Raw genomic sequence first — 27,376 nt, 5'->3', positions numbered from 1 at the left:
TATGTTTTTTTGCTTGAAATATTACTGTTGTCATTTCTATTCAAACATTTTAATGTCAGATTACGGGTTTTTCTTTCAGAGCAGAAGTAGTAAACTTCTGATTTTGGATAGTGTTTTGTTGTTTCATTTTTGAGATTTTTGAAACTGTTGCTATACTGTTCAATGATAAATTCCTATATGAAATTTACTTAGATTGACTCCCGTTTGCATGTCACTCACATAAAGATATTTATTTTGGTTTTAGTTTTTTTTTATTTGAGTTAAGCCATTCAGGTTCATTTTTGTGTTTTTCAACTTTCTGTAATTTCGATAGTATATAAGTGTTTATCCTCTGTCATAGCTGTTATTTTTTTTCCTACTGCGGTTACAGAAAAAATCATTTATGTTCTTACTTTTGTAATAAGTCACATAATATAATGAATTTTTATTTTTAGGATTAAATTAATGACTGGTTAGAATTTTCCTATCCTTTCGTCTTCATCCTCCTTTGGGGCATAGACTTGTTCAGTTCCATATTATAATAACTACTTAGGTATTACATACGCTCCATGATTACTAATATTCTGTTTGTAATTTTTATTAATTCCTATGCGACCAGCTAACATATTTTTATTCCGGCATGCTCTCTCTCTTATAGAATTTGTTTATACAGGGTGTCCAGAAACTCTACCTACAAACGAAGATAGGCGATTTCTCAGATATTTTCCTAAGACAATTTAACCCAATTCACCTAGTCCGAAAATGCTTCCTAAGGGAGCTAGAGCTCTTGGAAGATGGCATCTAGTAATTAGTTTTTCTTAAATACCTCCAGAACGCTTCTATTTAGAAAAACGAAATTTGGTAAGCCTATTCATCTTCCAGGGATAAATCGATTCCATCCATTGGGAATTTTAAGTACCGGTCATAGGCGTCCATTTTGGGTAGGGCAACGGTTATTTTATAGCATAACTTTTCTGTCTTTAGCGTTTAAGTATTTTTGACTCTGGATTTTTAAATTGTGAGGTATTCTAGAATTAAAAGGTACTCTTGCTTTAAGTCGTTACACATCGATTTCTAGAAAAATTTATTTGAAAATTTTCGTTTTTTGAATTTGAAAAGAATTTAAAAAAACGGTGTATTTTACCAACTTGAAGCAAGAGTAACTTTTAGTACCAGAATACCTCATAATTTAATAATCTAGTGTCAAAAATGCTTAAAAATTAAAGACAAAAAGTTATGCGATAAAATAACCGTTGACCTACCCAAAACGGACGCATATGACCGGTACTAAAAATTTGCAATTAATGAAACCGATTCATCTCTGGAATATAAACAAACGTACCAGTTTTTGTTTTCTAAATAGTTTTTTTTAATTCTTTTTTAATTCAAGAAACGAATAATTTTCAAATCGATTTTTCTAGAAAATGGTATATTTTATGGACTTGAAGCAAGATTACCATTTAGTACTAGAATAATTCACAATTTAATAATCCATAGTCAAAAATGCTTAAAAATTAAATACAAAAAAGGTATGGGATAAAATAACCGTTGCCGCACCCAAAACGGGCGGCTATGACCGGTACTGGGAATTCACAATGAATGGAATCGATTTATATCTGGATGATAAATATGCGTAATAGTTTTCGTTTTTCTAAATAGAAGCGTTCTGGCGGTATTTAAGAAAAACTAATTACAAGACGCCATCTTCAAAGAGCTCGCTCTAGCTCCCTTAGGAAGCATTTTCGGACTAAGTGAATTGGGTTAAATTATCTTAAAATTATCTTAGGAATCTCCTTTTTTCGTTTGTCGGTAGAGTTTTTGGACACCCTGTATAAGGCAACAATTTTAAATCGTAAGCTGCAACTTATATCATAAACTTTTTAGCTGCCTTGTTACGGTACCGACGGCGCATATTTTTATATTTCACGACCTAATACCCAATGCAAACTGAAAGCGACGTTGCCAAAATCTGAGGCGACAAGGTACCGGTTGTTAACCAAAAAGTAGAATTTATATGCTGAGGCGATAACATACAGCCAGTCACTGCTGCAATGCCGATACTAGCGCCAGTGATATACTGCCGAACTAACGAACCAAAAAATAGTGAAAAGGGGTACGTTTTCACCTCAAAACTATTTTTTGCACATCGACTCATAAGCTGGTTGGGAAGCTGTCCTGAAATTTTCAGCCCAAAACGTTGTCGCCTCACCAAAGTGAGGCGACAACGTCATATATGAGGCGACAAAGCCTACCGATTCACCGTTTCTGAGGCGACAAGGTACCCCTTATCAATATATATATATATATATATATATATATATATATATATATATATATATATATATATATATATATACATATATAACAGGTATATAATCTTTGCTGAACAGTTAGGAAACAAGGTTGAAATATTGGGGTAGCAGCAATCTCAAAGAAAACTCTTTATAATAATTCCAAGCTTTCGATAATGTTTATTATCATCTTCAGGAAACTACAAATATAAATATACAGTATTTAACAATTAGTCTAACTAAAATCAATAAAAATTGTTATCTTTGTGCCATCAAAAATCCAAAACACCATAGTTTTCTCTCACTAAACTAGGTGTCTAGGATCCCCAGAAACACAAAAATAACAAAATATTGCTCTGAGAAATGCAGAGCTAATACTCTCACTATAAACACCGCATATCACAGAACAACCTTACTAAAAAATTATTTATATGTTTTGGTACTTACATTATTTGAGGATGTAGAGCCTAGTTGTTAAATACTGACATAACAATGAAATTTTGTCTTGGTAAATAGTAAATAATATAAATTAAAGTAAAAACTATATAAAAACTTATAAAAATCTGAGTATAAAGCGATAAAAGCTAAAATATTTTTTAAAAAATTATGTATGTCTAATTGGCATTTTACAAAATGTCTAACAAAATGTTATGGATGTTTATTCATTTTTCTTTGAATTCATACGGAAACGTCACATTCACTGAACCAATTATAATTTTGTTATAAATTTCTAATAATTTTGAAATAGGAAAAGAGCGAAATGATAATATAAAAGTTTTAATAAATGCAAAATTGTTTCATAGTCCTTGTCATTTATTATTATGTAGTATACTGAAAAAATCTACAAATTATGTATCAAATTAAAGAAGAATCTGAATTATTAAATTTAAATTGGTTATTTTTGTCTAAAGTGAGCAAATAAGAATAAATTTCACTGAGATGTCTTACATCTGATTTTTTGTTTATCGAATTTTCTTCTTGAAAGATAAAAGCCATTTCCAAAAAAAGTCTTTTTTTATATGAGTTCTCAGAAGCTAGTACTTTAGTATGTTGATAATCCATTACATGACCCTCTTTGGAAACATGTTCTGCTAAAGCACAACGTTCAGGATGTAGTCTAGAATCACTTTTATGTGAAATTATTCGAGATGATAAAGTTCTCGAGGTGATACCTATATAGCTCATATTACAACTACGACATGGTATATTATAAACTACATTTGAACAAGACAATGCAGGAGTTTTATCTTTCAGTCTAGTAAAAATTGAGTTAATAGATAATGTGATACTATTAGCTATTTTTATGCCACTAATTTGATTAAAGATTCTGCTTAGCTTTGGTGTGATGTTCTTAATGTAAGGGAGTGAAAAATATTTAAAGTTAATGGGTTCCTGGTTTTCTGGAATATTTTTATTTTTTTTAATATTTTTTAAAAATATCAGACAACTCATTTCATAATACAAATCTAAGAATATTATATAATATATTCATTGACAATTCCTATCCAAAAACCCTTATAAAGAAATTACTTTTTAATACATCTGACATCTCATACACAAATAATAATAGTATTAACAACCAAAATTTAAATAATCTTACTAATGTTGCAGAAAACCAGGAACCCATTAACTTTAAATATTTTTCACTCCCTTACATTAAGAACATCACACCAAAGCTAAGCAGAATCTTTAATCAAATTAGTGGCATAAAAATAGCTAATAGTATCACATTATCTATTAACTCAATTTTTACTAGACTGAAAGATAAAACTCCTGCATTGTCTTGTTCAAATGTAGTTTATAATATACCATGTCGTAGTTGTAATATGAGCTATATAGGTATCACCTCGAGAACTTTATCATCTCGAATAATTTCACATAAAAGTGATTCTAGACTACATCCTGAACGTTGTGCTTTAGCAGAACATGTTTCCAAAGAGGGTCATGTAATGGATTATCAACATACTAAAGTACTAGCTTCTGAGAACTCATATAAAAAAAGACTTTTTTTGGAAATGGCTTTTATCTTTCAAGAAGAAAATTCGATAAACAAAAAATCAGATGTAAGACATCTCAGTGAAATTTATTCTTATTTGCTCACTTTAGACAAAAATAACCAATTTAAATTTAATAATTCAGATTCTTCTTTAATTTGATACATAATTTGTAGATTTTTTCAGTATACTACATAATAATAAATGACAAGGACTATGAAACAATTTTGCATTTATTAAAACTTTTATATTATCATTTCGCTCTTTTCCTATTTCAAAATTATTAGAAATTTATAACAAAATTATAATTGGTTCAGTGAATGTGACGTTTCCGTATGAATTCAAAGAAAAATGAATAAACATCCATAACATTTTGTTAGACATTTTGTAAAATGCCAATTAGACATACATAATTTTTTAAAAAATATTTTAGCTTTTATCGCTTTATACTCAGATTTTTATAAGTTTTTATATAGTTTTTACTTTAATTTATATTATTTACTATTTACCAAGACAAAATTTCATTGTTATGTCAGTATTTAACAACTAGGCTCTACATCCTCAAATAATGTAAGTACCAAAACATATAAATAATTTTTTTAGTAAGGTTGTTCTGTGATATGCGGTGTTTATAGTGAGAGTATTAGCTCTGCATTTCTCAGAGCAATATTTTGTTATTTTTGTGTTTCTGGGGATCCTAGACACCTAGTTTAGTGAGAGAAAACTATGGTGTTTTGGATTTTTGATGGCACAAAGATAACAATTTTTATTGATTTTAGTTAGACTAATTGTTAAATACTGTATATTTATATTTGTAGTTTCCTGAAGATGATAATAAACATTATCGAAAGCTTGGAATTATTATAAAGAGTTTTCTTTGAGATTGCTGCTACCCCAATATTTCAACCTTGTTTTATACATATATATATATATTTAACCTCTCCTTGTTATATATATATATATATATATATATATATATATATATATATATATATTTTTTCTAAATGGTAATACCACTATTAAAAAGAGCATAAGAATCTGTTTTATTAACTATTTTGAACTTTTTAGTCATGTTAATTACCATTTAATAAATTCATAACGTATCTCCCATGTAATTACAGTCGGAAAAATAAAATAACACCCATGAACGAACATATAAAACACGCTGTATTTTCCTGTCACCGTGTCACAAAGAAAATTGTCCAGTGCAAGTATATGTAACAATAATTATTACATGTACTTGCGCTGGCCAATTTTTTGTGTGACACGGTGACAGGAAAATACAGCGTGTTTTATATGTTCGTTCATGGCTATTCTTTCATTTTTCCTACTTTATGTGTGGCAGATTCGTGCAAATATTATAAGAATTATTGTGAATTTAACGGTAGAAGCATATAATTTGGACTACATAATATACTAGACATACAAAAGTTCAAATTTAGATATGAGGCCAACTCAGATTTTGCCTTTTACAAAAATGGCGAGCACTCAAAATGGCGGCTATACATATGTGACTAATAATAGCACTATAACTTTTGAACGAAAAGTCCGATTTCAGCCAAATTTGGCATAAAGGTTCTTTTTTTGATGAATAAATAAGATCGAGGTCTTGAACCGGAAGAATAGGTCTACCAGAAGTTGTGTTTTTACTGTTTTTTATGTAAAAATATGTTATATTTTTTCAATTCTTTCATCCTGTATATATTATTTTTTTAAAAAGGTAATACCGCCATTGAAACAAATCTAAAAATATTTTTTGGGAAGGATTTTGAACTTTTTAGTTACGTATGTTAATTACCATTTAATAAATGCATAACGTATCTTCACATGTACCTATGTGCGGCAGATTCATTTTGAATGCCCGCCATTTTTGTAAAAGACAAATCTGAGGTGGCCTCATATCTAAATTTGAATCTTTGTATGTGTAGTGTGTGTGGTCCAAAGACCTCGAAATATTTCCTAAAAAATATTTTTACTTCCTTTTCAACGCCTGTATTACCTTTTTGAAAAATTAATATATACAGGGTGAAAGAATTGGTAAAAAAACAACATTTTTTACATAAAAATCAGGAAAACACAACTTCTGGTAAATCGATTCTTCCGGTTCAAGACCTTGGTCTTAAAGATCACAAAGAGAACCTATACACCAAATTTGGTTAAAATCGGACTTTTCGTTCAAAAGTTACCGTGCTATTAGTCACATATGTATAGTCGCCATTTTGAATCCCCGCCATTTTTGTAAAACGTAAAATCTGAGATGGCCTTATATCTAAATTTGAACCTTAGTGCGTGTAGTATATGTGGTCCAAATTATATACTTCTACCATAAAATGCACAATAATTCTTATAATATTTGCACGAATCTGCCACACATAGTACATGTGAAGATACCTTATGCATTTATTAAATGGTAATTAAGATAACTAAAAAGTTCAAAATATTTTCTACAAAATATTTTTACGGTCTTTTCAATTGCGGTATTACCTCTTTGAAAAGTTAATATATACAAAGGGAAAAAATTAAAAAAAAAACATATTTTTACATAAAGAACCAGTAAAAGCAAAACTTCTGGAAAACCGCATCCATCTTGTAAATCAAAAAAAGAAGCTAATATACCAAATTTGGTTGAAATCGGACTTTTCGTTCAAAAGTTATGGTACTATTAAACACATTATGTAAACCGCCATTTTGAATGCCCGCCATTTTTGTAAAAGGAAAATCTGAGATAACCTCATATCTAAATTTGAACCTTTATATGTGTAGTATATGTGGTCCAAATTATGCTTGTATCATTAAATGTGCAATTGTTTCACATATCGGCCGCACTATCAAGACGACTGCGGTCTGCGGTAAAAGAGTGGCACAAGGCACAATATCCCCCAATCTGATATTAAGGATATCATGAAGTCCTAAGGGTCAAGGAAAAAGTCCGAAGGGTCACAGGCAGCAACACCAATTATTATTACATATGTACTCATATATTTTTTAAATATATTTGTTTATAGTTTGTTTGAATTGGAATTTTGCTAAACATCCGCCATTTATAATGGTAGGGGAGCCCAAGCGGGGATTTTTGCAGTTACTCGAGCGCGTCAGATTATTACATGGGGAGAAACCTTGTACCCTGAAAACGTACCTTAACCATATATTGGCTCTTAATGCAGGGGAGTGCGTTGGAGGGGACGGAAAAAAAAATATATTCTTAGAAAAACTCGAAATCGTCAGATTAAGATAAGTTAAGTACATGCAAAACAGTGTATATTTAAAAAATCTGACGATTTGAGCGAGGCGTAAGGTAATGGGTGAGTCCCAAAGTTTCACAAGAAAAAAGCGAATATTTCGCGAAATGAATGACATGATTTTTTGAAAAATCTATCGAATGGCACCAAACACGACCTCCTACAGAGGTGGGGTGAGGGGTTACTTTAAAATCTTAAATGGGAGCCCCCATTTTTATTGCAAATTTGGATTCCTTACCTAAAAATAAGTAACTTTTATTTCAGACATTTTTTCAAATTATGGATAGATGGCGCTAATCTAAAAAAGCGATTGTTGGAAATGGAAAATTAAATTAAAAATGGAAAGTCCCCACTAAAATGGAAAACTTTACTTAACTTTTTTTGGTTTTAGGACCTACTCTTCACAACCCAATAGGTCCCCATAACGCTCGAATGACTTCACATTTAGCATACTTTGCTCCTCTACAATAAACGACTCTTTCAAAAATTTTATTGTTCGATTTTTCTCAAAGGTAGTTTTTTTTAATTTATTTTTTTGGCTTGGTTGGACTATAGTCATTCAGCCAGTCTCAAAGGTAGTTTTCATAGGCGTAACCGGGGAGTTTGGGGGGTTATAACTCCCCCCCATTTGGATGTACTTTGAGCCCTATACGCTAAACACCATTACTAATCCATACCCACCAGAGACCATCAAGTAGTTGTAACTTCCCCCCCCCCTTAGAATCATCCTGGTTACACCTCTGGTAGTTTTCACTGTATCTTTCATAAAACGTGGTCTAAGATTGACAATTTCTGCAAATTGAAAGGAATACAAGGTGGGCGGTTAATTTTGCCGGTGAGAGTATTCTTTGTTTGCATAAACTAGCAATCCCGACCGCGATATCTCAATTTTAAGAAAGTTCATAAATTGAGCCTAATAAAAAATAACGCTTCAATATATTGATTGAGATAGTAGTCTCATACTTACCACTTTCACTTCCATAATCTCCAGTAGGCGGAGGAGGAATCGGAGATTCGATAATTGATTTACTAAAAAGAAAAATAGGATTTGTGTCGGTTCCTGCCGAATAGGAGCACACCCTCTTCTTCGGGTCCAAACATTCTCCTCCGCTAATCAACAACACTTGTTTCTCAGCTGGGATTTTGAATTCCTCTTGGACGTATCGTTTCAGGTTGTCGACGCTGTAACAAATAGCAAATATTTAGATAAGTGATTGGATTGTATGCTAAAAATAAAATACGCGATGTTCGAGTATCGATTTCATAGAAAATTTCAATTAAAACAATAAAAAAATAAAGGAGAAGGTTTAGAAAATTAATTTCTGTATTAGATCATCAATCATAGTTTTTTTTTCTTTTTATTACCGTCCCTTCAATAGAGACTAGCGATAACTATGGAGCGTACTTTTGTCTCCGGTCGTAGCACTAAGTACACAGCACTTTATTATTTTGTTTACAAGGTAGTAATAATTATAATATTCATATACCAGTTAGAATCAGTAATGATTGTTGCTTTCTGCACAGAGATGGCCTCTAAATACACATTTGAGGCCACCAGAAGGGGGGTTAGATATGTAAGTTCAGTCTAGAACACGCTGGTTTTTCCCCTTCGAATTAAGTGTATACTAATATGTGTATTATACGAAGCAAGTGGACTGTATTATTGTAATTAAGATCAAGTAAAATGAAACAGAAAATAGCTCAAAGTAGATTTAATGTTGAAACAAAGAATAAATTATAAACTCACACAAATATATTGACAATCACGACAAATAGATACAAATTATGAAAAGCTAAGAAAAACCCTTTGACGAAATTACATAAATATTGCCCTTGACCTAAAACCAAATCAGCTGTTATAAATATCGTAAAGGAAGTACAACAATAATTAATAATATTCTAAACAGCTGGCTGAGACTCTCCGAAGCGAATGTGATACCTCTAACGGCACATGTTTTTTTAAAGAAGGAACTAATTGGCCATAAAAATATTAGGGCATCAAGAACGTTAAAAATATATCAAAACAATATTAAACTTCGGTTAGGTCAATGAAACATAGTAGTTAGTAGAGTGTAATGAAAGGAAATTATTATATTCAGCCCTATTCTGTAACTTTTAACAAAGCGAATAGAAATGACCAAGTCGAATCGTAATTACCCAAAATCGGAATGTTTGATATCTATCGCGTCATTTTTGTGTTTGGATTGGTATTCGGTATTCTGTAACTCATATCGTAATCGAAATCTCTGACTTCTATTTCACGCGGTTCTGAGGAGGCGGCAACCGCGCAATAACCAGTGTTCTGTGACCTGTTTGTTACTCGAAATATGACACCGTTGCCATATCCTCAATGTTTTCATACTTTCTTCATACTATCCTCAAGTTTTGAAAAGTAAATAAAATATTAGTGTTAATACTGGATGCAAAAAGCTCAAAAGAGGATAAATGGTTTTAAATTAGAGTTAATTAAAATTGATATAAAAAAGAAGATAAACTGATAAATAAAAAGATAAGTGAAAGTGAATTGGCTCCGTGCGTCTCCCCTCTACTTACAGTCACGTGACACGCTGTCAGATTTTGTCAGGACGTTTTAACATTGAGTCTTATGGGATTATTTTGTTAAACTTGAATATTTTATTTTGTAGTGATAATAACCGAATACAATTGTTAGAATTTATTAGTTATTAATTTATACTGTAATTTATAGTGCAACAAAAATATTTTCTTTTTCGGTAATAAAGATTTATTGACATAAACAGCGATAGTGAGGTTATGTATACAAAATCAAACTGATAATCAATATTGGAAATAGAAGAATTTATATCAGATTAAGTGCGTTTTTATTTTCTGTTTATATTAATACATAATATCACTAGCGGGACACGGTATTTTTTTAAATGTCTCATTTAAACATACACAAAGCGTCCTGATAAAATTTCAAAAAACCGCCACCATGAGCAGGTCGGTCGATTTTGCTTTGACACTTTGCTAACGCTCAGAGCGAATATAAGAAGTATAAATGCTTTTAACGCTCGGTTTCATAATCAGTTAAAGTGGACTTTAAATTTTAAGTTGGCACCTTTATCAATGCAATTCATGATAAATGTTAACTTTAAAGTGAACTTGAGTTAATGTTCACTTTAAGTTGATTATGAAACCGGGCGTTATAAATCAAAGATATTTAAGTTGATGTTATTAATTCATAATTATTAATAAATTATTTAAAATTGATATTACTAATAATATGCAATCTTTAAGATTCGACTCCAGCTGAAATAACTGCTAAACAACTTTTCCCAAAAATGGCATCTTTTCTATAATTTGTTCAGACTATGAGCGTTGACTGATAAATATACAAGTAGGTATACTGGTATAATATACAAATATATTTATATTTATCAATCAACGCATAAGAAGTCTATTGTATGCTATTCTCGTACATTATACCATTCACCATTTATTGAAATTGTACAAGAAATAAAAGCAAAAAAGTATGGCAACACTGCGAGCGGCAAACATTTAGATGTCACATAACAAATAAGTAAGGTTAGGTCCAATTCATACTCCTACAACATGTCTAAATTAAATATATAATTATCTAAACAAATAAAACCACAGACTAAAAATGAAGCAGCTAAAAAAAGGTAGAAATACTATAAATAATTATAAATAAGTAGTAAACAATTATTTTTATATATAAAATATAAACGTCAAAACAAAACAAAATGCGCTTGCGTCAACCACAATTCCGATAATCGAAATCTCATCTCGACAGGGTAAATGCTGTCGAAGTGATTTCTATTCACTCTTACGATTGTAGAGATTCCGAAGTAGTTATGGAATACGGATTTGGACTATTTCGATTCGACTTAGCCACTTCTATTCGATTTTACTGACTTCTATCGTCGAAATGAGTTACAAAATAGGCTTGATTATGAGCGTTTACTACGAGAAAGGCACCCTATTAAAATCAATGAAATCATAAACTCAATATATACATATATGGATATAATATATGTCAATAAAGTGTAATGCTAAATAAAACACATGCAATAATTATTATTGAAGTTATACTTCTTTACCGGCGATAGAGGGTGATTTTTTTATAGGTTAAAACCTATCAGCCCGGCGTATGCGCATTATAACTTTGTTCTGATTGGATGTTCAAATGACATGTCAAAAATTATCCGATATGGCAGCTGTGGTTTGGAGGTAAAGGTAAAGGTAAACAAATGTAAAATATATTAGTTTTATTGTTGTGAGGACAGAAACAAAAAAGTTTATAATATTGTAGTGACTTTTAAATAGTTTTTAAAAGCAACAGGTACGTAATAATTGTTAATGTATCATGGGTATAAACCTACCTATTTGATCTGCCAAATGCATAGTATGTAATGCTTTTATTTATATAATTTGATTACCATCAAAATTTCTATCAATATTCACCTAATATATTGTTTTTTTACTCTATGTTTTGTTGTATTTTTTCAATTCTATTCGTTTTCTCATGATCATCTTTCAGTGCGTCACAGTTTTTCGATTTCTCTCTAACGCATTAAATTGTATGTGACAGAAAAAAAGGCGCGTCTGTGAATACTTTGGTAATTATTCTAGTTCGGTGATTATTCTAGTTGTCGATAGATGGCGCCATAATCAAAAAAGAATTATTTATTAAATAAAGTAATAATATTATCAATATAATCTGTACAATTTATAAGACTATACAAATGAAAGAAAATACCATTTTATAAATGCAATAGACACAATTGATTTGGTTTTATTCCAAATTGAAAATAAAATTTGACAACTGTCAGATTTAACTAAAATGTCACGTTAGAATAAATGCCATAAATGTGTATTATCACGGACTTACCTTTTTTTCTATAATTTGTGACGCACTGAAAAATGTTCATGAAAAGGAGAATAAATCATTTCAATTCAAAATTAAAATAATTTGATTAATTTTCAAAATATCAAAATATCACAAGTTTAATCCGTTTAGTTCGTCGATCTTCGTAAATAATGACACATAGTGTCCGTGGCTAAGCGGAGAAGGCGAATGAATTCCAATACCAACCGCTGTTATCAGCGCTGGTTCGAGTCCCAATAGAAACTTTCTTTTTTGTTTTTTTTTTTTAATACATTTTATGATTGTAAGTATATTTATTATATAATTGTATTTTCAGAAAATACGTATTTAGTTAAAAAATTTTTCGACAGTTAATGTTCAGACATCATGTGTGGCTTGTTTAATGTGTTTGTGTGTGTTTTATTCTTTTATCATTTTAATTTTTGGCACTGTTCTAATAAAAATGTTTGAGAAGTAGTAAGTATAAATTAGTTTAATATTTAAACAAAATATATAAATAAAAAGTATATTAATTTCGTTTAAATCATATAATAGAAGTATAACTTCTTACGTGCGTACAAAGTACACACACATTCTTTTTTATAATATGATACAACACAGAAAAATATAGAGATACGTTTAAAATGAATGTCTATACGATTAAAGACCCAATGTCTTTGCAAATTCGCGCACTTCGCGACGTTAAAAGTTATTTGGAGAAAAAGGGGTATCTGATGATACCACAGCAACGTAAAATGTACTTTAAAACTTATTTTGGTACCTTAAAAACTCCTCTCAGGGACGTACAATGCAGCAGGATTGCCATAGTGTATAGCACGGACATCACCTCCAGCTCAGGAACGATGATGTCTGGATCCCGTCATGGGATGCAGGGTAGCGCTTGCTACCAAAGGAAGAACACCTTCTTCGCTCAACAAACTGTGCACAACTGACATAGTTCCGTCTAACTGGGATTAAATAAACACATTTTTAGGGGGGTCTCTTCTTCGATATTGGATTGGTACACAATTAAAGAAAATTAGTTTTAAGGTTTATTACCAATTTTTCATTATTTTCGTTCCGCGACGTAGTTAACCATAATTAGACCGATGTGATTTCGACACGTTCCCAATAGTAATAAACCGACTTATAATTAAAAGTTCGTATATTTATAGTTCATAACAGTTCATCTATTAGACCCGACCCTTTTTAGTTTAGAGAAATAAGGAAAAAAATATCCTGTTCGTGACACAACCCTCTCCAGGCCAAAACCAAATTTTTTTAGTAGTATGGACATCTATATTAATAACCTATATGTTTCCTGCAGCCGATTTTGATGATATACATAGTTATAAACAAATGAAGATCAAAAAACGGTAAATTTTCGCTTTTTTCGTCTATAACCAAAAAGTTAAGTATTTTAAACAAATTTGAGAGTGAGAAACTCATAAACCGTATAAAAAGCTTCAATATGGCGTTCGCTAAATATGTCTATCCTTATTGGTTGCTTAGAAAATTGGAAAATAAATCAAAAATTTTGGGTTTTTACAAATATTCATAACTTATGTAAAAATTAACTTAGTACTTTCTTATTACACGAAATGCTGAGACTTCTGGTGCTTAAATCATACCCTAAATTTCAAAGCAATTGGTCAAATAGTTTAAAAGGTATTTAATTTGTTTATCTCAAATTAATTTTTTTTGCAACGCTATAAGTCAGAAAATGATGAAGTTACAGTAATACTTTGGATAGTTTATGAAAGAAGAAGATTTATACTATTAATTTAATTAAAAAAAATGACAAAAAATAATTCTAAATACTGCAAAATTATTTTGCAAAAACATGTGAATTAAAAAAAGGGGGGCTAACTTCGTCCCTAAGTGTCCTAGGACAATTGTTTTTCTTTCTAAATGTGTATAAAAATTCAGTCTTTCCCAATATGAAAAAATAATTTTTCTACGGGTAACGGTTAAAAAATTATTCTAATTGTTTATAAGTAAGCAAAGAATCGACGTGTTTTTGCAAAATAATTTTACACTGTTTAAAATTACTTTTGTCATTTTTTTTAATTCAATAGTATAAAAGTGTTCTTCTTCCATAAACTGTCAGAAGTCTTACTGTAACCTCATAATTTTCTGACTTATAGTGTTGCAAAAAAAATGAATTTGGGATAAACAAATTAAATAACTTTTAAACTATTTGACCAATTGCTTTGAAATTTAAAATATAATTTAAGCACCAGAAGTCTCAGCAATTTGTGTAATAAGAAGGTTCTAAGTTAATTTTTACATAAGTTATGAATATTTATAAAAACTCAAAATTTATGATTTATTTTGCAATTTTCTAAGCAACCAATAAGGATAGACATATTCAGCGAACGTCATATTAAATTTTTTTAGATGAACTATGAGGTTCTTACTCTCAAATTTGTTTAAAATGCTTAACTTTTTGGTTATAGACGAAAAAAGCGAAAATTTACCGATTTTTGATCTTCATTTGTTTATAACTATGTATATCATCAAAATCGGCTGCAGGAAACATATAGGTTATTAATATAGATGTCCATACTACTCAAAAAAATTGGTTTCGGCCTGGAGGGGGATGTGTCACGAGAAAAATCTTATTTCTCTGGACTATTTTTACGACGTCTAAAAGCAACCAACGTTTTCAAGAAAGGATTTTAACTATACGGAGAGAACCATAAGTTAAAAGAAAATTGCGGAACTGCAACAATGATCTTAAAAAGAAACGATGTTTAACGATCAAATAACATACAGTGATAAGTGCGCTAATAATAACCGGCAAAATAACGTAAAAGACGGAAAATATAATACGTTGTGTAATAAAAAGAGATGAAACTAGTAGAGGTGGGAAATTATCAATAGACACCTATAAATTTACATTATATTGATAGTTTCTTATTTTTAGACGTATCGGAGGAGTTTGACAACTACCACTGTAACAGGAGAATTTTAAAAAATTCTCCTATGACAGTTTTAGTTGACATACTCCTGTTAATGGTACATTTCTTAAATTCAATCTTAAAAATTTAATTTTCCGTGGTTTTTGGAGTCAACTTTTTATCGTATTTCGTAAACATTATATTATAAAAAAAATTATTTCCTCAATTAGTTTTTCAAACCAAAAGTACAATACCCACGTACGCCCACGAAAAAAAATATAAAATACAGATAAAATACTATAAAATTACGTTAACAAAATGTAACAAACTCAACAACAATACGGAGTATGCCGTGTAATACAATTTGATTTAGATTTAAACTGATGTATTAAAACGTGAAGACAACTTTACACTACGAGTAACAAAAATTCGTTGCATGTCTTATTTCTCCTTTCCTTTTTCCTTTTTCGAATTTGTCAGCACAAGGTGGAATTAGTTCGGATTTTACAATTTCTGTGAACTTTTTTAAGTATAAATCAGTTCTTATAGTACAGCCTTACTGGTAAATTGGTACAATCTAGTAATCTAGTCAATTGGAAGTCGAAACGTTAATAAAATCATTTTTTAAGTTAAATTGTGGCTTATTTCTCATTTAGAATAATAAATTACATAAATGCCACAAAGGAATAGCTGCAGAACAATATTAAAATCACAATAAAGATGCACTAGAATTAAACAAACTAAGACACGTTGTAGTCCTGTCGCCAGTAGGGGTACAACGGCCTCCTTAATTCAGATGGACTTACCCAAGTTTTCTTTATGTATTTTGACCCGTAGAACACGAATTTTTTGGGTAACAGTCGATCCGGATGTCGATAAGATTGTTATAAACAAAGAACTTGAGGAATCACATAACAGCGATTTTTCGCAAAACAAAACATGTTTTTGTATTCTTTCGGTCATTCTAAGCAAACAATTATTTTACGTTTAAGTTTTTTGGTAGGATGCATAGTTTTCGGCATAAACGGGGTTGAACTTTCAAAAAATCGAAAAATTGCAATTTTTGAACCCGAATAACTTTTAATTGAAAAATAAAATAGCAATTATGCTTACCGCATTTGAAAGTTCAAGTAAAATTCTATCGGTTTTGATTATTTTCATTGCTAGAAATTAATTTTTTTATTGTTAAACAAAGCTATCAACACATAGTGATTGAATGATGTTTTCAATGCATTTCTAATTTGAAATCGAACGAGTAGGCGCGCATACAGAATTTCTACGTACATTACGTCCATTAAAACGCATGCATTGGGCCCGGGAAACACTATGTGTTTATACCTTTATTTAACAAATAAAAACTTATTTTTTAGCAATGCAAACAATCAAAACCGATGGAACTTGACTTGATCTTTCAAATGCAGTAATCAGAATTGCTATTTTATTTTTTAATCAAAAGTTATTCCGGTTCAAAAATTGCACTTTTTCGATTTTTTGAAAGTTTAACCGCGTTTATCTCGAAAACTACGCGTCCCACGAAAAAACTTAGTAAGAGGTAAGAGTAAGATCATTTTTTGCTGAGAATCACCCAAAAAATACAAAAAAATATTTTGTTTTGCGAAAAATCGCTGCTATGTAATTCCTCAAGTTCTTTGTTTATAACAATCTTATCGACATCCGGATCAACTGTTACCCAAAAAATTCGTGTTCTACGGGTCAAAATACATAAAAAAAACTTGGGTAAGTCCATCTGAATTAAGGAGGCCGTTGTACCCCCCCTGGCGACAGGACTATTGAATGTTACTCCCGAATCATGATTTACGATGTATAAACTTTGTAAATCATGATTTAAGATTTACAATGTACCGGCGCGCGGCGCCGGTAATAAGAATGGCTCTTGGCCATATCCCAGGAACCGTTTATAGTACAGCTTTGAGAAAAAAATTTTTAAAACAAAAGTTGTCTCGGGAAAAGCCTGGAAATTATTTTCATAATTGTAGGTTCACCACTAAAGGGCGTAATTGGATATTAAAAATTAAAAAATCAAAATTTTGCAAAATTTACCTAATATGAAAGTGAACTGGAAATCCGATCATTGTATTCTTCATAAAATTCTGCGCATATTTGATTCCACAAGTTTAAGTCTAACTTTGCAAATAAGAGGTAGGGGTGAGTGGCAATCTTGTTTTGAAAAAATGGCTGTAAGTTCGGTTCTGCTAAATCGAATTTTACAAACTTGTTCTTGTTGAAAACAGCTCTTTTTCGTCAATGTAAAAGTTATAATTTCTAACCAGCTTACTAAGTAATATGCCAGCTAGGAGGCGTTATTTTTTTTTCAGAAATCTAGTTTTCTTTGGAAAATATTAAATACAAGTAGGTATGCATTTTAAATCCTATATTACAAAATTAGACCAAATTAGCAACAGAATAGCGAAAACCGCATGTTGATACCTTTTTTCTATCTCGAGATATCTTACGAAACGTGTAAATTTAAAAACGTAACTGTTACTGTCACCGGTAAATGAAGTCAAGAAAAAGTAGTGTGCTATGGAAAAAACAAAGGAACATTTTCCAGATATCAACGTATATAATGCTTTTCAATGCTTCTCATTTCTTTCGAACCTCATGTCATATGTGGTACATTAATATTATACAATACACGAATTATACGATATTATGACAGAGGCTCGAAACAAATGAGTAGCGTTGAAAAGCCCTATTAATTAAAGCAACAATAAGACAAACAACACTATAAAATATAACAAAGAAATAAAAACAACTATTTAGTGATGACTTAAATGTTCAAATTGTGTTGCCCATCATTTTCGATGCAAAGCATTTACTTTTTCTATTTCTGCTCTCGAAACGTTTTCTTGAGTAATGTAGTAAATGCTTGCATCGAAAATGATGGGCAACAATTTGAACATCTAGGTCGTCTCTAAGTAGCTGTGTTTATTTCTTTGTTATATTTTCTGTTGTTTGTCTTGTTGTTTTATTGTATTGTTGTTTTAATTAATTATATTTATATACGTTAACATCTGGAAAATATTTCTTTGTATTTTCCATAGCACACTACTTTTCCTTAACTTAGTTTACCGGTGACAGTAACAGTTATGTTTAAAATCTACACGTTTCTTAAGATATCTCGAGATATGACATGAGGTTTTCGCTATTCTATTGCTAACTGAATCTAATGTTATAATACAAGATTAAAAATGCATACTTGTATTTAATATTTTCCAAAGAAAACTAGATTTTTGAAAAAAATTAAATAACGCCTTCTAGCCGGCATATTACTTATTAGGCTGGTTCGAAATTATAACTCTTACACTGACGAAAAATATTTGTTTTCAAAAAGACCAAATTTGCAAAATTCGATTTAGCAGAACCGGACTTACAGCCATTTTTTCATAACAAGGTTCCCACTCACCCCTACCTCTTATTTGCAAATGTAGACTTAAACTTGTGAAATCATATATGTGCAGAATTTTATGAAGAATACGATGATTGGATTTTCAGTGCACTTTCATTAGGTAAATTTTGTAAAATTTTAATTTTTTAATTTTTGATATTCAATTACGCCCTCTAGCGGTGAACCTACAATTATGAAAATAATTTCCAGGCTTTTTCCGAGGCAACTTTTGTTCTAAATTTTTTTTTTCAAAGCTGTACTATAAACGGTTCCTGAGATATGGCCGAGAGCCATTCTTATTGGGACACCCGGTACATATACAGTGATGAGCGCGCTAATAACTCGCAAAATAACGCAAAAGAGTGAAAACATAATAAATTGTGAAATAAAAGCTATGAAACTAGTAGAGGTGGAAATTATCGATATAAACGTATAAATTAACATTGCATTACATAGTTTCCTCCGATACGTCTATAGCATTCTCTTCCGATACGTCTAAAGGTGGGAAACTATGTAATATATAATGTAAATTTATACGTTTATATCGATAATTTCCACCTCTACTAGTTTCATCTCTTTTTATTTCACAACTTATGAAATTATTATGTTATCCATCTTTTGCGTTATTTTCCTGGATATTAGCGCGCTCATCCCTGTATACATTTTAAATCATCGAGTGGCTCCTTTCACATTCAACGTGTCTGGGTTTGTTTACTTCTAGTGCATCTTTATTGTGATTTTAGTATGTTGAGGAATTAAATTACAATTTAAACGATGAGGAATTTTAACCTTAATATCTTGTTACAAAGTAAGTTGGGCATGTAAAATCAGTGACTATGTCAATTATGTATCTATTCCAATTTGTTCATAGAATGTCATGCTTAGAGCGGTATTTTATTTCAGTCGTAAAATGCAAATAGAGACCCTAACACATAAAAGTGCGGAAAACAGGATACGTCCTTTTCTACCTTCAACCCCGAAGTTCACTGAACCAAAACGGAAATTGTGAATAGCAGATATTATTTAGCTAAGAAGATGGAGCAATATTTTTGTATGAAAAATTGTTGACAATAATAATTGTAAAAAACACAATTAAATTATACATATTTACAAAGTACACAATATTATATTGAAGAGGATTATTATAACCAAAAAGACTTTGTTTACGTACAATTAATTTGATTTTTTACGAAACTAAAATTCTTTTCTAAAGGCAAAACTCATTTAATATGTTCTTCGTCATTTGTCAGTATAAATAAGTAATTTTACATAGCAGAGAAAAGGAAACACAAGACATGAATAAAAAAATCCTAATATATTTTAAGAAACAATCCGAGGATTAAACAATATGGAATGTAAAAACACCTGCAGAAAAATTTAGAATCAATGGAAACAAAAAGAATATTACAACATATAAAAAATGCATGGACCTAGAAAGCGAGAACCTATATAAAAGTAGAAAGATCCACTATTGTCTGAAACGTCTAAATGGCGCAAATTTCATTGTAAACTCCTCAACAGGACAACAGGATATATGTAATATGAGATTCTACGCATTACCGATTTTAATAGAATTTAAGAAGAGGGAAGAGGTCAAATAAATGAAAGACTAAATATATCGGAGATAAGTTAAACTGGGCGTGACGACGTATTAGATTTTTTTTAAATGAGAATAGGGGTCTTCTGCTACCTCATTTGAAAGGATATTCAATTCTCTATTCAATAATATAAACATTAACATAATCATGTATATAGGGTGTCCAAATTTTTTTTAATTAAATTGTCACAAAAAAGAATGTATGTAATTTTTTAATTCACAATACATTTTACTGCTCTCAGGAAACAGAAAAATGTTTATTTGCCAAATAAACAGTGGTTTTCGCATAAATTAAATGTTCAAACGCCAAGAGGCAGGTAGGTGGCAGCTTGAACATTGAATTTAAGCGAGAAGTAATGTTTATTTGCCAAATCAACATTTTTTTTTTCTGACAGCAATTTTTTTTGATACCCTGTATAAATAATTATGGTTAATGTTTATATTGAATATAGAATTGAATAACCTTTCAAATGAGCTACCTCGCGACATAAATCATCGATTATGTCATCACGTCCAGATGGATGACGTCACTAGTATGATATATATGCAAAAAATAGTAATTTAAAAATAAAAATCAACCTGTTTGGGATTTTTCCGTTAAGTCGCGGACTTACGAAATAACGAATTTATACCTTTCATTTGCACCATACTCGACATGGTGTTGTTATAAATAAGTTCCTTTAATCCACTTATTTTATTATAGTGGAGTCAATGAAGGTGGATATGAGTTATTACCTCAGATTTCGTTGAACCTCCATCGATTTTCATAAAAATTGGTGAGTAGTTAAAGGATACCTCAAGGAACAAAGGTGACATAGTGCCAACTTGCGCTTTTTGCATTTTAGGGGTGAAATACACCCCTTTTTTAAAAATTATTTTTTAGATTTCTGAAAGTGCAGTCACTGTAAGTTTTCACTTCCTATTTTGTTGAAACTTCATCGATTTTCATGAAAATCGGTAAGTAGTTAGAGGATATTTCAAGCAATAAAAAATATATAGCATCAACTTGCGCTTTTGCATTTTAGGGGTGTAATACGCCCCTACTTTTAAATTGTAAAAAATGCAGATTTCCGCATTATGGCGCAAGTAATCTCCTTTAATTAAGAAAAATAAATATTTTTTTTTATATTTATGTGCATGAATTATATATTTTTTTAATTTTTCAAACCTTATAGCAACCAAAAATCCGAAAATTAACAAGTCGAAAATCACGAAAACCTTATTCTTCTATATTTCTGAAAGTGCAGTCACTGAATGTTTTCACCCACTATTTCTTTGAACATTCATCGATTTTCATGAAAATTGTTGATTAGTTAGAGGATACTTCAAAAAACAAAAGTGATATGGCACCAAGTTGCGCTTTCTGCATTTTAGGGGTGAAATCCACCTTTTTTTTTTTAATAATAAAAATGCAGATTTCAGCAGTCTGGCTCAAGCAATCTCGTTTAATTAAGTAAAATAAATGTTTTCTTACATTTATGTGCATGATTTATAATTTTTAGTAATTTTTTAAACCTTATAGCAACCAAAAATCAGAAAATTAGCAAATCGACAATCACGAAAAAAATTAATCTTTTATATTTCCAAAAAGGCAGTCACTGAAGGTTTTCACCCCTGATTTCGTTGAACCTTCATCAATTTTCATTAAAATTGGTAAGTAGTTAGAGGATACCTCAAGAAACAAAAATGATGTGGTACCAACTTGCGCTTTTACCCTGGGGGTGGATGTTACCCCTTCTCATGGGTGAACACTATTTTATTAAAAATAACCCCATAATTAGATAGAGGAGTAAATTCTAAGCAAACTTTCTTTTATCAAGTTTATAAATTTTTTATTTAAATAATATTTCATAATTTAACAAAATATTATTGGTACAGTAAAACCTGACAATAACGGCCACTAAAAATAGAAAACAATTGGCCGTTATAGAAATGTGGTCGCTAATGCTAGGTTTCCTTTTCCACAAATACATAAAATATAATTGAAAATTTATTTATTTTAGTAATTAAAGCAAATCTAATTTAATATAATTCTACAGACAAACGGAACATACTAAAACTAAATTCAATTTACTACAATATAAAACAATATCTATACGAAAAAACAACTACAAGAAAAACAGAATTTTTGTTTGTTTTACATTTCTTCAGATAAACGAAACATACTAAAACTAATTTAATATAGGTAATACATAATATAAAACAGCATACTATAGCTACTACGAAAAATACGCTTATCACTAAAGTATCGTCGTGCTTCCATGCTATATTAAACAAAACCAACTTGGTAGGGCCTTTAATTAGATATCGCAAATCACTTTGGCTGATTTTGTCTGCATATATATTATGTTTGAGGAATCCCTTTTTTTTTGTGAGACTGGATATAGGACATTTCTCAAGTATAAATTCACATTCATGGTATATCGTTGCTATACAAGGATAATAATCTGTGCAATGTTATGGTACAGGCTACGTTAAATATGAAGTAAATGTGGAAGATATACACTGGTTATTCATTTCAATTTAATTTGATTGTTTTTTTAATCGTTTACAATATTTAAAATAATTAAAGACATAAAGTTAGGGATTTCAAAAATAAATTCAGTTCTCACTGGCAGGGTGGGAAATAATAAAGTGCCATACAATAGCATTTCATTACAATGCTCATTACAGGCATTACAGGCTGCTCCGTTTGAGAAAACTCATACTCTCAAACTTTGAGAAAACACTCATTCAGTTTCGACCAACCCTGTATTAGCTAAAATTAAACGTTTTGCTAGATTAACAATTTTTAACAATAATAAATTATATTAAAAATCACTTGAACATAAATTGATTATTTGATGTCAAATCACTACAATTATACAGGGGGTGAATATTGCTATGAAATTTGAAAATAAAAACGTAATTATCTTTTAAACTACTTCGTATAACATCACAAAACCTGATATTTTAAGAAATAAAACATAGAGGGGAATCCAAAAATGTAAAAATATACAGGGTGTTCCATTAAACAAAAGATAATTTTGTTTCACCCTGTCAATATGGGTGGCCCTGTATATTTGGAAATGTATTTAAATTCTGATATTATCTATGCCCCAATCTCACTTAAATAAACTTTTTTCGTATCTCCTACAACAAACGACTAATTGGACTTCCCACAACCTGTATACATACAAAATCTCCGCTATAAATTTTTTTCAAAGAAAATGTTATTGGTTTTTTTAAAATAACTCCGTTAAATTTTGAAATATGAGATTTATCCAAAAAGCATTACAAAGCTAAGTAAAAGTTCTATAACACTGTATTAAACATAATTTTCTAAATCCTTTATTTTTTTTTAAATACAAGGTGAAAGGGCCCCGGTTACATGGTTCTCGCAGTAAAATTTAGGATTTAAATGTTTCTATCTCGGTTATTTTTTTTCGTAAAAAAATATTAAGAAAAGAAAAAGCTTAAATAAAGTTAAAACTAAAATTTTGTTCTCTACCATTTTTTAAGTATATCGAGTATTTTTGGAGTTATTATAAAAAAAAATTAAATTCACGAAAATTTGAAAAATTCTAATTTTTTTTAATCGTATTTTTTTTCAAAAATATGCATTCTAAACCGGTCAAAATTGTTGAAGTTATTACTCATGTTAAAATAAATAAAGTTTTAAATGGGTTACTATAAATTTTAATTTTTGTGGAAATGACGTACCTATGTTTCATTTTTCATTCTTCCCTAAAAAATCTGAAAGGGTCCTCTTATTTCCATCATAACTTGCTTAATTTTGATGCTATTGACTTCTTATATAGCTTTTTGATAGTTACCTTTAAGTACTTTATTAAAATGTTTAATATCTATATTTAACAAAGTGCATCGTTTTCCTATTATTTAAGCTTGAATACTAAGATTTGAGTACTCGCGGAAAAAAAATATACATTCAATTGCATATAACTCACTTTGTATATGTAATAAAGGATTTTTCGAATAAGTGGCTTATTTATTTTTATATTATCTTCGATTTTTAAATAACAACTTTTTTGAAGAAACTTATGGTTTTTGAGTTATTTATGAAAAACTGCTTTAAAACATGGATTTTCTTCAGGAAAAATCGAAACTTTTGATCTTTAATAACTCAAAAACTATTGATTTATTGAAATAACTTTATATAACAAATTTTACTTATAATTTGTCCCTCTATCCATTAGTGGTATTATTTTTAATAAAATAATTTCCACCCCCGAGAAGGGGTGGCATCCCCCCCAGGGTAAAAGCGCAAGTTGGCACCATGTCACCTTTGTTTCTTGAGGTATCCTCTACATACTTACCAATTTTCATGAAAATCGATGGAGGTTCAACGAAATCGGAGGTGAAAACCTTCATTGACTCCACTATTAGTTGAATTTTACAAATAATTGGTTATTAGGCCAGTGAATATACGGCGATACCGTGTAATTTTCAGGGTCCTCTCCGAATTGCATGAAAATTTGGCTTTAGGTTCTTCTTACCCTCCACTTCAAAGTAAAACTTATGCGTTGGTTAGTTTTACTTGAGGTGTGACAGTCACCCCTTCTCGGGGGTGGAAAAACGCGCGTTTAAAATAAATTCGGAAATGGATAAATTGACTAATTCTAAGCAACTTTCGATCTATAGTAGAGTTTTTTAAGTAATACTTTTATAATATACCAATACTAAAAAAGTCAATATTTTTCGTGTTATTTGCGATTGAAAATGTTTATTTTTGGACAAGAAAAACACGTTTTTAGGCGGTTTTTCGCTAATAACTCAAAAACTTTTTTATCGAAAAACATATTCTTTGCAAAAATGTAGCATGGATAAAAACGAAAAAAGTTTTGTATTCGCGAAGATTCTAAAGACTCAGCCCAGCAAAAGCAAAGTTGTAGCTCATGGAAAATACGGTTTTATTCGTCAAATTCCAAATCGAATATTTCAACGTGAAATAATTAAAAAATGAAGCACTCTTCGGGAAAAACCCATTAAAACTTTAAGTATTTAAAAAAAGCTTTATTTTTATTGTTCATAAAAGTGCCTACCATTATAACTAAGCGAGTTAATTTTTTAATATATATATATATATATATATATATATATATATATATATATATAGATTATTAATATGTAGTGACTGTTAATAATTTACGTAAAAGAGAATTTAAAGAAATGGTTTGGATAAAAAAATCAAATTGTATTAATAAGAGATCTGATATCAATAATCTAAGCATTATTTATAATAACATTTTAGCTTTGACTAACTAACTTTAACTGTAATTTACTAACTTTGACTTTAATTTTGAGATCTGATATTACTAATTTATGCATTTTATAAACAATTTGGTCTTATTAATTTTTAAAATTTCACTAAATAGTATCAAAAGAAAAATATTTATAACATTCTAAATCAACTTATTTTACATTACTATCAGTTTTTTTTTTACTAATAATTATAACTTCAAATTTGCTTACATCTTTATATCATTATTTTATACACTGATAACTAACTTCTTTCCCAATCTATCGAGTTATTAAAGTAGTCTAACTACATTTGATTAATGTCCTTTTGACATATTTCAAAATTAATTTACGTTTACAATTTATATTTTTTAGAAAGAATTTTTATGTTTTTTATAAGTATGTTAGTTATTTTGTAAACCACGAGCAGTAAGTTGTTATTTTTCTAGTTTTCATCTAAATTTAAACATTTGTATTTTTAGATTGTCTTGATAAAGGAAATAAATTGTCCGAAAGCTCGACAAAAGTTCAAAGTGTTTCTCTTCTAATCAGCCCAAAACACATTGACTGCATTCCCCAAAATTATTCATTTTATATATATATATATATATATATATATATATATATATATATATATATATATATATATATATATATATATATAAATAAGCAAAATCATTGGCTAATACTCGTAAAGTGAATGTGAATTTAGTTGGAAATATATAAAATGATGAAGGGTCATCATTCCATACATTTCTGTGCAACTATATACACCGGTGTTTCGGCCTATTTGGGCTTCGTCAGTATAGTGTAGCAAGTTAAAAAAGTTGTTTGTTAACTTGTAAAAGGATTACTACAGGAGCAAGGTTACCAATTTTGGTCAGGTTGTTAGAAGACCCGCAGTCGCAAGGCTACAACTAACATTGCCAAGGAGGTAAAGCTACCTGAGGAAATGAAAAGCCATAACATTATTAAATAAAATGATGTTGGATAATCGAGTACAAATATAAAAATAAATAAGCAAAATCATTGGCTAATACTCGTAAAGTGAATGTGAATTTAGTTGGAAATATATAAAATGATGAAGGGTCATCATTCCATATTTAATATTCCATATCATCATATTTAATAATGTTATGGCTTTTCATTTCCTCAGGTAGCTTTACCTCCTTGGCAATGTTAGTTGTAGCCTTGCGACTGCGGGTCTTCTAAAAACCTGACCAAAATTGGTAACCTTGCTCCTGTAGTAATCCTTTTACAAGTTAACAAACAACTTTTTTTAACTTGCTACACTATACTGACGAAGCCCAAATAGGCCGAAACACCGGTGTATATAGTTGCACAGAAATGTATGGAATGATGACCCTTCATCATTTTATATATTTCCAACTAAATTCACATTCACTTTACGAGTATTAGCCAATGATTTTGCTTATTTATTTTTATATTTGTACTCGATTATCCAACATCATTATATATATATATATATATATATATATATATATATATATATATATATATATATATATATATATATATAATGTTCTTGAACTCCTAAGTGGAGCATAGAGCTTCAGTGAAAACGCGCCATCGGGTTCTATTTTGCGCTAGGGCCTTCACCTCATTCCAAGACTTTCCTTGACTTCTTATCTCGTCCATGATGGATCTTCTCCAAGTTTGTGCTGGGCGACCTCCTTTTCTTTTTCCTTGGGGGATTCCACTCTAGGGCAGTTTTTGCAATACTGGAACTATCTTTTCGGAGTGTGTGACCTATCCACCCCCCACTTTCTGGATTTTATTTCATTTTCTACCATATTTTGTTGGGTCAGGTGTAGCAGATCTTCGTTTCTAATGGTGTTTGGCCAGAAAATACGCAC

The 27,376-nt window shown here is 30.1% G+C and overlaps 1 protein-coding gene across 6 annotated transcripts in view; it reads right to left on the bottom strand.

The window, feature by feature from the left end:
• The window catches only part of LOC114341526 (RB1-inducible coiled-coil protein 1), a 604,353-nt gene that overhangs the window by 396,665 nt on the left and 180,312 nt on the right, over positions 1–27,376 (bottom strand). For all 6 annotated transcript variants that reach the window (XM_050641726.1, XM_050641728.1, XM_050641731.1 and 3 more), the window contains exon 2: positions 8,471–8,685. In XM_050641726.1, the coding sequence (XP_050497683.1) occupies positions 8,471–8,685 (215 nt within the window). The remainder of the gene's footprint in view (positions 1–8,470; positions 8,686–27,376) is intronic.

This window comes from Diabrotica virgifera, chromosome 1 (genome assembly GCF_917563875.1).
Source record: "Diabrotica virgifera virgifera chromosome 1, PGI_DIABVI_V3a".
In the NCBI taxonomy this organism is placed as follows: domain Eukaryota; kingdom Metazoa; phylum Arthropoda; class Insecta; order Coleoptera; family Chrysomelidae; genus Diabrotica; species Diabrotica virgifera.
Note: the sequence above shows the minus strand (reverse complement) of the source record. Positions and strands in the feature narration are given on the sequence as shown.